At 36.5% G+C, this 15,113-nt stretch overlaps 1 protein-coding gene across 1 annotated transcript in view; it reads left to right on the forward strand.

Annotated features, from left to right (window-relative positions):
• LOC137108452 (interleukin-1 receptor type 1-like) overlaps positions 1-13,759 on the forward strand; it is a 41,548-nt gene extending 27,789 nt beyond the window's left edge. The window contains exons 3-21 of the mRNA XM_067493050.1: positions 602-775; positions 3,176-3,428; positions 3,647-3,827; positions 4,008-4,149; positions 4,236-4,298; positions 4,400-4,523; positions 4,635-4,780; positions 4,971-5,114; positions 5,274-5,323; positions 6,932-7,142; positions 9,347-9,599; positions 11,149-11,296; positions 11,666-11,804; positions 11,890-11,952; positions 12,050-12,173; positions 12,305-12,450; positions 12,661-12,804; positions 12,901-13,053; positions 13,197-13,759. Of these exons, the coding sequence (XP_067349151.1) occupies positions 721-775; positions 3,176-3,428; positions 3,647-3,827; positions 4,008-4,149; positions 4,236-4,298; positions 4,400-4,523; positions 4,635-4,780; positions 4,971-5,114; positions 5,274-5,323; positions 6,932-7,142; positions 9,347-9,599; positions 11,149-11,296; positions 11,666-11,804; positions 11,890-11,952; positions 12,050-12,173; positions 12,305-12,450; positions 12,661-12,804; positions 12,901-13,053; positions 13,197-13,558 (2,901 nt within the window). The 5' untranslated portion in view covers positions 602-720 and the 3' untranslated portion in view covers positions 13,559-13,759. The remainder of the gene's footprint in view (positions 1-601; positions 776-3,175; positions 3,429-3,646; positions 3,828-4,007; positions 4,150-4,235; positions 4,299-4,399; positions 4,524-4,634; positions 4,781-4,970; positions 5,115-5,273; positions 5,324-6,931; positions 7,143-9,346; positions 9,600-11,148; positions 11,297-11,665; positions 11,805-11,889; positions 11,953-12,049; positions 12,174-12,304; positions 12,451-12,660; positions 12,805-12,900; positions 13,054-13,196) is intronic.
• Positions 13,760-15,113: the final 1,354 nt, after the last annotated feature.

Consider the following 15,113-nt stretch of genomic DNA (forward strand, 5'->3'; position numbering starts at 1 on the left):
TATTAGTGCTTAATTATGCTGCTTAATTATTGAATGGTTGACAAGATCAATCGGTAGTAATGTTGACAGCCTATCTGACAAGCAGAATTAAGAGGAAAGCTGCTGCCACAACGAATGATAATCCCTAATTAAGAATTCAGAATTACAAATACCTATTTCAAACGCCAAAACACAATATTGATTCATTAGGCACGTTTGGTGTCCTTTTAAAAATGCTTATGTGTAAGGAAACGATGATTCACCATCATCATCATCATCTCCATGACTTGAAACTACATACGCTGTGTGGATGTTAAAGCATGAATGGATGAATAAGTTCAAAATATGTAAACGCCCAGAAACCGACACTGATAAAACCCAAACTACCTCTACAACAGACCAAATAATAATAATAATAATAATAATAATACATATGTTCGTGCCTGTACATAGTATATGTAAGCTTATTATTACATTTCTTTTGATTGTATTTATTTTCTTATATATGGACATAGCCCAAGCTTTGGATTTTAAACGGAGATGGGCTGAAAGCCACACTGTTTTTTAAAGGGGGAGTTTTCAGGATATGCTTCAGTGCCTCTTTCTGTTTCTATTTTTACAGCAGCACAACAAGGTTTCAGGTTTAAGAAGAAGTGGTGAGCGCTCAGTGTGGATTCTGTTTAAAAACGAAACGTCCTGACAACATATAACTCATTAACCATTCTGTGAAGTTTCGTCGTAATGGAGCTAAAAACACCATTGGACCATCTGCTTATCGTCCTCACCTTATTGACTGGTAAGTGATTTACCTTAAAATATAACAATTAGCCAGTGTTGGATCATGGGTAAATCTCCTGGTTGTAACACCTAAACAAGATTAATCATTACCTATTCCAAATCTAGTCTTCTAGGTGTTATTAAATTAATAACCATATGTATGAATACAAATATTTGGTGGTACATTTACTCCAGACAGTTTTGAGTATATCGTGGTATTTTTGTTCTGTGTTATTTTAACGTCAACTTAATACATTTCAAAGGAAAATATAGTACTTTTTACTTTGGTAAATTGAATTGACTGGTTTAGCCACATTATAGGGTTTTCTTTTTTCTATAAAAAAACATAACTTAGCTTATTTAAAAAATTACAGTAATTGTTAAATTCCTTGTTGCTTATTCATGATCATATTTTACAGTAGATGTCTCTCTATTCATTGTGTTTCTTCAAGGTCTGAATTGCTATAACCCAACAGGATAATCATTTGCATGTACAGGTTACCTTTGCTTACTTCAAATAAAGCTATGGATAATCAGAGTTTCAGAACAACATTTCAGCAACTTCGACCATAAAGTGTTTTGGATTAAAGTAATTGTCTCCCAGTGGATTGGTGTATGTGGCTGATGATGGACAACACTTGAGGTCCACAGCACACACAAAAAACTCATATATGAGTTTTTTGTGTGTGCTGTGGACCTCAAGTTGGCAGAGTGTGGGCAAGGTCTGCCTGTTCATTTCTGATCCCAGCCCCAGTATGTCCTTCATCATTGATAAACAGCTCAGAGGACGAGGCTGAACATGTGCTGAACAGCTGTGCTACAAAATAAACAAAAACAAAAGTCAGGGAGAAGCCATTAAAAGCAAAGTGCCAGAAGTTTCATAAGACCTAAATGCCAGACAGTGGGGAACGGGAGGTTTTTTGATTTGTGTCAGTTGTTAAAATGTTTATTAACACTGTATCTCACTGCACATAAAAAAATACAATGTAAAATAAAATTGTCAATTGAATAAATGGAAACACAACAGAATGGGAGATGTCAAAGAAAAGCATAGTAAAGCTAATGTAGGTATTTTAACACAGCTATTTGCTGTTTTTTTTTGTTTCCCTGATAACTGGTTTAATAGCCATCACAACATACTTAACAGCTAAAAGGGTTTTCCCCAAACTGACAACCAAAAAGGTTGGTTGAATCAAATTTAGAGAGGTTCTATTTAAGAAGCATGAACAGATTCCATAAAAATAGATTCAGATTTGTTCTTACATACATTTGTTGAATGGATGATATACACATACATTTCTTCAGAGGCAGAGGCAGATGGAGATTCGTGTGAGAAGCCTTGTGATACTGACAGCATCTATAAATATTTATTTTATTATTTTTTTCAGGGGAAATATTCTTGCTCTCTGGGGTAAAATGCAATGATTCCTAAATAGCCCATTGGCCACAATAAAGAACTTAATCAGATGACACTCCTGGAAGTAAAATTGGAAGTTCACCATAAAGTGTTTACATAACAGGATTTGATTATTTACGAGAAGGTCCAAGTTTTTCTCCTTCCAAAGTACACCAGTTTAGACAAATATTGCAACAATTTATTTTCAGATTGCAACCAACTCTGAAATGAAAGCTGAGATTTTTACACAGAATCACACTGAGGGGAAATATTATTCATTTGGAGGTTCTAAACTTTCACTTTTAAAGAGATGTGTTCTGTAATAGCAAATCTCCAAGACTGAGAGAAAGAATTTAAAGGACATTTTATTATTGACAGCCAGTTACGGACACATGCAGACAGAATGATCATATCATAACACCAGGATATTGAAAGAAGTGATTTAACGTGATAAAGCCGAGGTGATGGAGAGGTTGATGCGCTGTATATACAGTATCATTGTAATACCCACAGATAAACAATGCAGAGCATAAGTGAAGACATCTTTCCTATTGAAACTTGTTACCTACAGGTACAGTAAAGCTTCATTGTCTGCTGTATGGTCTTTAGCATAGTGTTGCCCTATTACCACAGTCAGTGTGCAGAAATGTGTACAGTGTGGTTGAAATAGATTTTATCAAGCATTTAAAGAGTTTCATTTCCCTTTGGGCTGAAAGTGAGATAGGAAGTTATGCTTGTGTCTTCTCCTGTCTGTACAACCTAGAACTCAGTTAGCTTGGCTTTTGATGAACCAGAAACAGAGCAACAGCTACTGCCACTTATTCTCTACCCCATATATAGTGAAAACGGTTAACAGGACTGTTGATCTGGTGGATTTCTGAGGGGCGTGTATAGTAATACATATACACAGTTGGAACATGGATAACAATATATTGCCCATATCAATCTCAGTGTCCATAAGATAGATAATTTTGTAGATGTTTACGCTAAACCCAAAAAACGTTTGCAAATGCTCTTTTGCAGGTGTGTGTCCCATACAACCTCAGGAGATTTATGTCCTGGAAGGAGAGATGGTGGTGCTGCAGTGCCCATATTACACAGGGCATAATCCTAACAATGATACCAAACTAATCTGGAGCAGTTACACCGTCAAGGAGAAGTATGTGACCTATGACATGTCATCAGCTGAGCAGAGGCAGATGGTGATTCGTGGGACAAGCCTTGTGATACTGACAGCCTCTATAAATCATCAGGGGAATTACTCTTGCACTCTGGGGTAAAATGCAAAGATTTCTAAATAGCCCTTTGGCCACAATTAAAATTTAGCCTGATGATAGTCCTAGAAGTAAAACTGACACCAGTTTTCATCATCCTTAAGGAGGGGAGTGATGCTTGAATTCTTAACCTTTTAAACTGATAGTGAGTGGATATGATTCAAACTAAAACCAAAACCTTATACTGTATCTAAATGTTTTTGTTTTGTTCATATGACAGGAATACAAGCAGCCAGTTTTGGTTCAGGCTGACAGTAAACACAGCACATTCTACAGAAAATGAAGCGAGGGCCAAGTACTCTATAACATGTAACGCACAAGAGCAGTGCATGTTGAATTGCCCTGATGTAAATACCCCTAATGCTAAAACCCTGAAGCTTACTCGTATTGAATGGCACAAGGTAAATTCACTCACCTGAGTTCTGATTGTAAATTAGATTTGAATGTGAAATAATAAGCTCCACAGTGCATCACTAACTATTTGGTTCTACACATTTATAATGTTGTTGTTATAATTCATCAGAGGTGAAAACCGGTTTAACTTAACTGGTAACTTAATCTAACCTTTCCATCTTGAATAGGAGGGTGAGACATTGCCAAAAAAGTTCTTCTCAAGTGTTGGAGAGGAACACCAAGGTTACTACACCTGTACCAGGTCGTACTGGTATCATGGTAAAATATATAACATGACCTTTACAGTCTTACTAGAAGTCAAGCCAAAGGGTAAGGAAACTGTTGGCCATGGACAAAGATTTATACATTTTAATATGTTTTATTATGTGTCATGTGTTCTCTGTTTTGTTTTGTAGGAAAATCTGGGCTACCACAGATACTTTCACCAAACAACAATGATGTGTTTTATGTAGATATGGGTGAGTTTATGTGTTCCTATGTAGATACATAAATATACATTGCTTGGAAAGTCCTTCAAAAATAACAGCCTACAAAGTTTGGTGATCTCTGCTTTTTCTAGGCTCAACGGTGGTGATTAACTGTGAAGCTGTTGTGTATTCAGTGTTTGATGAGGTTTTCTGGATAAGTGGTACATCATTTGTGGAAACAAATGACAGCTATCCTGTTTTCTACAATTCCACACGGTAAACACAGTTTGGAAACAAAATTTTCATAGATAGTTATATCAGCACTAGACGTGTACATAGCTATAGCTGTCTTAGCTAACAGTTGTCTGTCCTTCTCTTCCATTTTAGGGAAGATAATATTGAGGAAATAAAGATGACAGCATCCCTCATCTTCAAAAAGGTTTCACAAGGTGATCTGTCAAAGTATTACATCTGTAAAATGGAATCTGCAGCGGTGGCATCAAGCTTCATTAACATCACGCTGGCCCAAAAAGGTGTGTAAGATCCAGTAGATAGAGTGTTGACTTTGAGTATTTCCATCAGTGTTCTGTTTAATACACTATTTTGAAACTACCCTAGAACTACATTAAAGTTACATGAAATTGTGATTTGATATCTTCCACATAAAGCTTCTTCCAGCTTCCAGTTAAAGTTTATTTAATGTTTACCACAATTTTTCTACAGCTCATCCTTTCCCAGTGGCTCTCAGTATTGTGTGCATCCTGCTGATGATGCTGGTGGTTGTTGTGGTAGTTGTATGTATGCAGTTTAAAACATCCATCTGTCTTTTCCTAAGAGACACTCTTGGCTTCAATAGCAGCACCTCAGGTAAGAGTCATATTTTTTTTTTATAACTTATGTTAGATGTTCATATTTTGGTTTTTTGTATTGGAGCAGACATCTATGAAGTTTCTACTCTGACCAATTACCAAGATAACATTGAACTGTTGGACAATGTCACATCACGCTACGATGTCTTTTTGATAGACAGGAGTCACACAGATGCTGGACTAGAAGAGGATAGAAGACAGTGTCTCGTAAGTTTTTTGGAAGCGAGGTTTGGTGTCTCTGTCTCTATGATCGCAATGTCTTACCAGGGGGACGTATGGTTGTATATAATTTACTCTTTGTTTAATTTGAAAGACGTTTGAGTGAAGTCATGAATACTTTGAACTATATTTTTTTGCAGCTGAAGCAGAGACAGTGTTAACCTCCATAGAGCAGAGCCAGGTTGTGGTTTTGGTTCCCACCTCAGATTGTGCTCTACGGTCTGGTGTATTGAATGATACCCATGGAGTCCTTGTGGAGTGGCAGATTCGCTTGGTTTTCATTAAAACAGAAATGACTGTGTCAACATCAGGTTGACTACCAGAGGCCCCGGAGCTTGTTGGTGAGGCTGGAAGCTGCGTCACTTGGATCGTCACGAGCTCCATGACGTCCTCCTCTGCCTTCTTCAAACAGCTACACTATTGCCTCCCTGCCCCACGGGCATGCATCAAAAATGAGGATTTAACCTCATTCAGCTATCACGAATAGTAATTAGTAATATGAAGCAAAAGTAGAACAAACCTGTCAGTGTTTTTTAGTCAAGATGCTTTATAGTTTTTTATTATGTATAACAGATCATTTTTAATTGTGATTTCTTAACAGACTATAGCTATTGTTTTCATTATTGTATGTATTCTTCTGTATCCCTGTAGTTATTTTTTCAATGGTGCCCACTGCTGGTGAGTGTCAGCACTGCATATCTTATATCTCACCAGATTGCAGTAAACTTAATCAGATCAACTGTCTATTTAGCCATCCATTATCTGGCTGGATTCTTTGTGTCTACATGTTTTATTGGAGTCAGTTATTACAAGCCTGAAAGGTAATGGTTATTTCGAAATTCAGTTACATGTAACAGTTTGTTTTTTTTGGAGCAGAAATATGTGTCATTGTGAATTACTGTGTTTAAAGGAACTTTAGTTTCCAGGAAGATAAAGGATACACTGTTCAGAACCCAAACCTCAAGCAGTGTCAGAGTCTCAACAGTGTCTTGTGACATATGGTTTGAATACAACTGCACATTTTCCTGCGGACAAGAGTTGTCAGTCATACAGTAATGTTGATGAAATAACTAAGTACATTTACTAAGATTCTGGGTTATCTGTACTTTAATTGTCTTGTCCACTACATTTCTGAGCTTTAGTCATTGCTCTGCTGTATTTCCCAAATAAAGTTACTATTTATTTCAATGTAAAAAATATAAGTTTATATTGTCATAAAGTAAAATAAGACATTTTATGAATTATTAAAATTAAGTATATCCTATACGTTTTGCTTATGTGTCAAAAAACTAAAAACTAAAAAAAAAACAACTTAGTTCTCATCTATTCTGTGGAAAGCTTCGACTCTGACTAAAAGTCTTTTGCAAATGAGTCACTGTGATATCGCCACATATATTAAGAGCAGGTTCAGGTCCCCAGTGCTGCTAGGGACGCAGGAGTAATTTCTGTAGCAGAAACATCCTACGGACCGGGTTTCCCTGCCAGTTTCCAGAGCGCAACTTATGCCTCTGCATTGCGTAAAACCACAGCACAGTCTTTTTCGACCTAAAAATAAAGAGAAAAGTGGTGGGATATTCGGCGACCTCGTAACGCCCTTCCCCAAGTTTCACTATCATCATCACTATCATCATACCATCTGTTTTCACAAGATTAGGGAAATGCACAACTGTCATTAAGCAGAACTGCATCTGGAAGTTAGAGGACGTGTTTGAAGACGCTGCTGAAGGTCCGGCATTAGTGCAGCAAGCCATGAGAATGGCCAGAGCTCGTCTGTTTCCTCTGCTTTTTCTCCTTACACCATTAGCAGGTAAGAACATGTTTGTTACATTGAGGTGATTAAACGGTTCAGTGCAACACCACATTATGCAATGGGCCATTCGAGGGGAAGAAGTACTTACACTAGTAAAACCAACGCAGCAGGGTATTATATACACTGTTGTAAGTACATGTTATACATTTTTCTTTCTGAATAATGTAAATGTAAATGTAATGTAAATGGCTCTGGCCATTTGGGGGAGGGGGGGGGGGGGGGGGGTTGGCAATACTTATCAAATACTTACTTAAGTAGATGACTTGAGGAAATCTACTCTAAGTTATTCTAAGTAAATCTAAGTTATTTGCCAACGATGCTTTTAACTGGAATCCAAAGCAACACAGGTCAAAACCAATGAAAGTTTATTTAATTTATTTCCATAATGGTTCTGGCTATCACAAATTACAGCAAACAACACAGACTGTTTATATGCTACATAGTCACATGTAAAAGAAATTATCGTAGAAATTACCCATTACTAAAATACACATTCTTCAATGACATTTCAAATTTCACTTTCTCTTTCCTTTAAATCACTGATGAGTGCTGAGTTCCACAAACTCGACTTATTCACAGTAAATTCACCAGACTGAACAACAAGAAGCTAGGATGTGGTTAGACCCACCACAGTAGCTTTGCTGACAGCAAGAAGATCTCAAATATCCTGGTGTCAACAAAACTTAGCCAGTCAGTCTATGTGAACATTGTTTATCCAGGCATGACTGCTTAAGCACTTGTACCACCCAAACTTAAATACCAAGTACCCACATTTGTGTAATACAAATAGCAACGATTCCAACCTCTGCAAGAATTTTATAGATCTCAAATACATGTTCTTCCATTGTTACACCCTTCCCCACTTGTAACACATACTGGAGTAAATTTTAACAATCACATCAAAAAAGCAAAAGCAAAAGTTGAAAACCAAAATTGACCTGGTTGAAGGGCCAAATATCTGTGCAGTGGAAGCCAACTTGCATATTCTTGGGTGTTGCTGCTGCACGCAGTGTTCTGTACAATACCAGGAATATTGTATATAGTATGGTTTACAAAGAAAGGGGGAAACTGCTTTTCTCAATTTCTTCACAGCACATGTAACCAACACAACCACACTTCTGTCACCAGATGTCATCGCACCTATCTTGCTTGTGCGACCACACCATTTGGTGCTTAAACTGTTGCCACACCAGTTCAATTCCATATGTCACTTCTGTCAAAGTTGTATTTCTCAGTGACATGTCCCATGCTGTTGAAGAAACATTTGTAATTTGTGCAGTTAAAATCTATTGTTGTATTTATTACAATAAACAAATGGCAGTTTGGTGAGGAATTTTGTTTGTTTTTGATTTTGTCACTTGGGCACATGATTGAGTCGATGAGCTGGTTCACTCCAGCTGTGAGAATTTTTCAAACAGAAAACAAATAATAAATGACCACCTCAGAAACCAATCAGGTAGCAAACATGAAAGAAGATCAAGTCTGTTCTATCATTTCCAGTCTATATTATATGACTATATCATTATAATTGTAATAGAAAAACAGTCTTCCTACATGGTCATTTCTGCCATATGTCACAAAAAAGGATATGAAATTAACTATATGAGGATATGAAAGCTTGGTCATATCCCACTACAGTTTAAAGTTCAAAGTTTTTTTCATTTTTGATAGATAAATGTATGTAGAAAAAAACCTTTTCATTAGACATCTAAAACTGCTAAAAAAAAAGCTCATTACAGAACAGCAATTTAACCAATAATATTATATTTGGGATGCTGCAACAGACTTATTCTTGGTTTTATAATAAACACAACATCTTTTTTCTCTCTCTCAATCTAAATCAAGCCATGCAATATACATTTCTTACTATGCTGGGTCAGGATCCACTCCCAGACTGAAACCATAATAGCCAGTTCTTTACACACTATTTACCAATTAGAGAGAATGGGACGCAACCAAACTTTCATGTTGATGAGTCTCTTTAGATGTCAATATCAACATGGAACAAACAGTTACGACCAACAACTAACTGATTAGGGCAAACTTTATGTAGATGGAGAGTGTGCAAAGATGCAGCATTCCCTTGATATTTCCCACATTTCTGAGGAGTACAATAATGCCATTTTCGACATTAGTTGTAGCTGTCCACTCATCTGTTTATGTAGGTTTTGCACAACTACATTTGAAACACTCTTTTATAGGTTTGTGTCTCCAGACACACAAGGAGATAATTATCCAGGCAGGTGAGACGGTGGAGCTGCATTGCCCACAGCTTAATCCTGATGATGATGATGACACCAAGGTAGTGTGGACCAGCTACACACCAAGGGAGATGGATTTGACCAGTGACATGTCATCAGCTGAGCAGACGCAGTTAGGTGTGCGGGTTCTTGGAAGGAACCTTGTCATACTCAGTGCATCTGAAAAGCAGCAGAATTACTCATGCTCTCTGAGGTATACTCCAGTAAGACTTGACTTTTTTTTTTAACAGTGTTTTATTTATGATTATGCTAATATTATGTTTCCTTAGCATTTACACTGTTTAGGGTTTCATATTTGGACATCTTATATACTGTATTTGATGTGAGTAGTTGGAGCATATGCATTTTAATCTGTCATACAGGACATGTACTGTATGCACTAAATATCCACTCCCAGGTATAATGAGGCTAAAACAGTGGCATTATGTGTTTCAAATATTTCTTTGCTACTGTTTGTGAGGACTTTATTTCTTGCAGAATACTCTACATGGTTTTGATAAATACAGTGCTGTGAAAAAACTCACTCTTTCTCTTTTAGATCTTTAAAGAAAATCATGCAACCTGAGAAAACATAAAATATAAGATTTAAGTGATAATAGTGATTGTTTGATAGTGATTGTATTTGCTGATTCAAAAAGGTATAGTAATACCAACTAGGTTTTTAGTTCAAAACTATTTGTACCTTAGTTGCTACATCCAAAAACTATCAAACTGAAATACATCAGTGTGGGAAGAGTTACAAAGCTGTTTGTGAGGCTCTGGGGCTCCAAATTTCCACAGTGAGAAACAGTACCTACAAATGGAGAAAACTTCCCCAATATTAAGCCTTCCCAGAAGTGGCAAGACTTCCAAAATTTGTCTAAGAGCAGGGTGTTGACTTACATAGGAAGTGTCAAAGGATCCAAACTAAACATGCAACGAACTTCAGGCTTCGTTATAAATGGTGTATTTACAGAAAGGTCATACACAGAATTCCTCAGAATGAAAACCATTGTTATGGTCAAGCATTGAAGTTGTACTGTAATGTCTGGCTCTGTACCAGAGAATCCTGAAGGAAAACCTCAGGTTATCAGTCTGTGAGGTGAAATGCAACTGAAACTAGATTATGCAGCAACAGAAAAATAAAACATTTTGGAGTGGCTTAGTCAAAGCCTAGACATGAGCCACTATTTAAGTTATTTTCACATTGGTGATTTATAATACAATATTTTTTCACAGCACTGTAGACAAACGTTTTTCTGGTGGTTATTCTCTGAGATTACAGGACTTGAATGGGTTAATGCACAAGGCCACATCTCAGATCATTGGTTTGCCTTTTTGAGTGAATATTTATTTTTTGTTTGTTTTGTTTTTAAGTGCAGTTTAATTGGCACACTGGCTAAGAGAAATGTTTGTACAATATAAACTTTAAGCCTTTTTTAAACTTTCACAATCATAGTAAAGTATATGACGTAAACTGAAACTAAATTATATGACGTAAACTGACCAAATAAATAAATAAATCAGCCAAAACATTAATAATGTTGGATTTAATATTCAAATATGTTATGTTTTTAAAGAAAATACTACTAACTAATAAATACTAATTTTTCATTATGGGTTTGCCTGTCAGCACATAAAGTGGTTACAATCAGCAACACCTTTACCAAGAGTGATCTTCTGAATTCTGAATTCTGAACTTCTGAATAATTTCTACCATATTTACCATAACCAGAATTGTCTTTTCTTCCTTGACATGACAGAAATACCAGCAGCCAGTTCTGGTTCAGGCTGATGGTAAACATGACCAAGTATTTGCAGACATGTTATGCAGAAGAGTCCTGCAAGTTGGAATGCCCTGCTAATAATACCACAGTCCTTACCAACACAACAATGATCACATGGAAGAAGGTAAATTTGCGCAGTAGATTTCTGAGTGTGAATTAGCTTTGGTTTGTTATTCAGAAGCTGCAGAGCGGTGGTGAGGCAGCCATTCTGGTATTTCTGGTTTTTCTGACAATAGCTTATGTTTTATCCCTTGAGAGTAAATTTAAATATATATTTTTTTTAATGCTGTGATTTGAGGAAGATTCTCTCTGTTGTCCCTCCATTTAAGACTTTATACTTAAAAATTAATAGTTTTGAGTGTGAATAACATTTAATTGTGAAATAATAGGCTCCATCAATTATGGTTATTTTCTACACATTTTAATCGCGTTAACATTTTTCATTAAAGGCTAAAACTAGCATAAAAATATAATTTAATTCTCCATTTTGTAGGATGGCAAGTCATTGCAAGGTTTCTTCCGCAGTGTCAGTGAGGAAGACCAGGGTGTCTACACCTGTATCAGATCGTACTTGGATCATGGTCACATATATAACAGGAGCTATACAGTGGTACTTAATGTCGAACCAAAGGGTAAGAGTTTTTTTTACATGCTCATCTTCTTACAGGGTTCCCATGTAAAAAACAAAATACACAGTGTTTCTCCTTTTTACTCCAGAACCTCTGAAAACTGCAGTCATCATTTCACCACGAGACAATGACGCATTTCAAGTAGATCTGGGTGAGCTATGAATTTAAAATGTGTGTGGATAAACATACAAGAAATGCTCCCATTGTACATTTCTCCTTTAATGCAGTAATAACTTTATTTTTTCTAGGCTCAGTGGTGGTGATTGACTGTAAAGCAATTGTGTATTCACTTTTTGATGAGGTTTTCTGGCTAAATGGCACGTCATTTGTGGAAACAAACAACAACTTCTCCGTTTTCTACAATTCAACACGGTGAAAACAGCACATACAAATCAGATATCACAACTAATTTTGAAAGTACAGATGTTATATGTAGTCACTAAACAAAGGCATGCACACATCGCTGTGTTTATGAGTCTTCCTGTCCTTACCTTCTATTTTAGTAAGGAACATAATGGGGAAATAAAGATGACAGCATCTCTGGTCTTCAAAAAAGTGTCGGAAGAGGACCTGTCAAGGAACTACACATGTAAACTGGAATCCCAGGCCCAAGTTCCAAGCTTTGTTAACATCACTCTAACCCAGAAAGGTATGAAAAGTAGAGATATTTCACTATTTTTAAGAATTGTAGTCTTTTTTACTCATAGAAATATTTTTGTCCATTAATAGGTTGTTATTTCTTATTTATTTATAATATTTCAGCCAGTTTTCATCCAGACATTTAAGTTGGCATTAGCTTTTTTCTACTACAACAAACATACTTTTAAAGTACTATTTAATCGTTTTGTTGTCTTCACAGCTCAGCCTTCCTATGTCTCTCTGGCTCCTGTCATTGTCAGTATTGTGTTGGTGATGATTGTGACTGTAGTTATCTACGTAAAATTTAAAATTGACATCAGTCTTTTCCTAAGAGACACTCTTGGATGTCACAGGAGCCCCTCAGGTGGGAGTCACGTTTTTGGCTATTTGTTAAATTCAACTAAACAACTTGTCTCTACACAATGTGACCCAGCTGTTCTTGTTTGTTGTTGTCGATCAGATGGAAAGAGCTACGACGCCTTTCTGTTGTGCTATAGCAGCAACACAGATGCAGGACTAAATGATCAGGACAGAAAATGGCTCGAGGGAGTTTTGGAGGCATTTTATGGTTACAGCCTCTGCCTTTATGATCGTGACGTCTTACCAGGGGGAGGTATGGTGCTTTTTTTGTTTGTTTCTTAATCTTCTAATAACAAAAGAAAGAAAAAATAGCACATTACACATATATATTTTACATAACATTCATTTCTTTATGCTCCTCATTTAGTTTCACTCAGTTACTGTGATTTGTTGCAGCTGAAACAGAGGCAGTGTTAGATTGCATAGAGAAGAGCCGGGCTGTGGTTTTGGTTCCCACCTCTCCAGATTCTGGTCCAGGGTCTGCCCTGCTGAGTGCCATCCATGCAACCCTTGTTGAGCGGCAATCTCACTTAATTTTCATCAAAACTGAGACAACAAAGGCACCAACATCAGGTTCATTGCCAGAGGCCTTACAGTTTCTTAGTGAGGCTGGAGACTGTGTCACATGGAAAGGCATCAGCTCTATGACGTCCTCCTCCTGCTTCTTCAAGCACCTACGGTATTATCTTCCTGCCCCGCAGGATGCCTCAAAAATGCAGCTGTTACCTCAAACAGTCCAGGATATAAAACCATGGTAAAATGTGTATGCTGCGTGTAGTATATCAATGTATATTTTAGGAAAAGAAATATACTTTCACTGTGAAAATGTATGTATGCCTGAATGTAATGAAAAAGTGCAAACATTTTTCAAGTTTTACATTAGTCTATATCAATTAGTCACTGTTACTGTTACACTGGCTGTTTTATGTTTCATTAATAAAGCAGATTTATTCTGTGTTTTTATTATACTATCTGTATACTTATGCAGGCCATCTATTTACAGTATTACCTTTTTTTTTTAAAATGCAAAACATTTTGCAAATGCAAAAATAAAAAACCTTTTTTTTTATTGAAACCAACTATTTCACTACATGGTTTTTCAGCCTAATTCAGAGCAATTTACTGCAGGATTGCTTCTGCAGGGATCAGGCAAATCAACTGTGCATCGCTCATTCTGCACTGGAAATATGAAGTTACTGAGAAGTTAAGTTGCTTATAGTTAATAGAATCCAGATAATTCCTGAGAAAAAACACTACTTAAGTTTGCCTTCTCCTACATGCAGTTTTAATGTAAGGGGATGCAAACTTAACACTAAACCTAATATAATGCCATTGTACATTCAGCTAGAGTGTAAAAACCTGGGAACTTACAGGATAATTAATTATACGTTAAGTATTTTATAACAAACTACCTATTTAGAGTCTCACACACATGTCTGTCGTGTGAACCATCATGTGCAATACACTTTAATTTAGTACCCTATGGTCATTTTGACATTTGTGAGCTGAAAGTGTTCAGGCTGTCTTCTCTGCAACACAGGCTGAAGGCTGATCTTGTGTCAGAGCTATGAGAGGCAAAAAAAGTTATCAGTGCAGAGCATTCACTCTAGGGTTTGCTGCAAAGTCAAGGCAGAGTGGTTAGCATACAACATTTGTTTTATTATGACTGTGACAGAAAACATCAGAGATTACTGAAGAATTTGATCCTGTAGAGCATAAAGTAGTTAAGCCCAGTGGATCTCTAGATCTCTATAATGGAAGAAAATCGTTATTGCATGTGACAAGTCCACTGTACTTTGGATTTAACAATGTAGGTGGTTAGAAGACTACGATATAACATTAAAATAATACAATGATTTTCCACTGCTGCCACAGCTCTCAGACACAACAACATACCTCTAAATACCTTCTTTCCCCTTCAAATAAGTCTAAATTAGTGTAAAATAAGGGGTTGTTGTGTTTCTCTTATGTATTTTTTTCCATTGCTATGGACCTTTTGAGTCAATTGATTGGTCTAGACGAATGTTACATGTACATGTTACATGTTCGTTAACAAACTTTTTTTTAATCTATACATTTGGAATAACAGCAATGTGGTTTTGTTTGCTCAGCCTGGTTGCACTAGAAGACTAAAAATGCAATTACCTGGTCCACAACTGAGAAATGTTTGTTGTTCTACATGGTGTAAGGGTACAATGAGCACTTTTGCACGTACAGCTGCACTTCACTGCTGGCAGATCATTTGCAAACGTTTATCTTATTAGCTAATCATCTAGGTATTTTAACAAGTAGAGTGAGGTGCAAAATTGTGAG

The sequence above is a fragment of the Channa argus genome, chromosome 2, assembly GCF_033026475.1.
Source record: "Channa argus isolate prfri chromosome 2, Channa argus male v1.0, whole genome shotgun sequence".
Taxonomy (NCBI): Eukaryota; Metazoa; Chordata; class Actinopteri; order Anabantiformes; family Channidae; genus Channa; species Channa argus.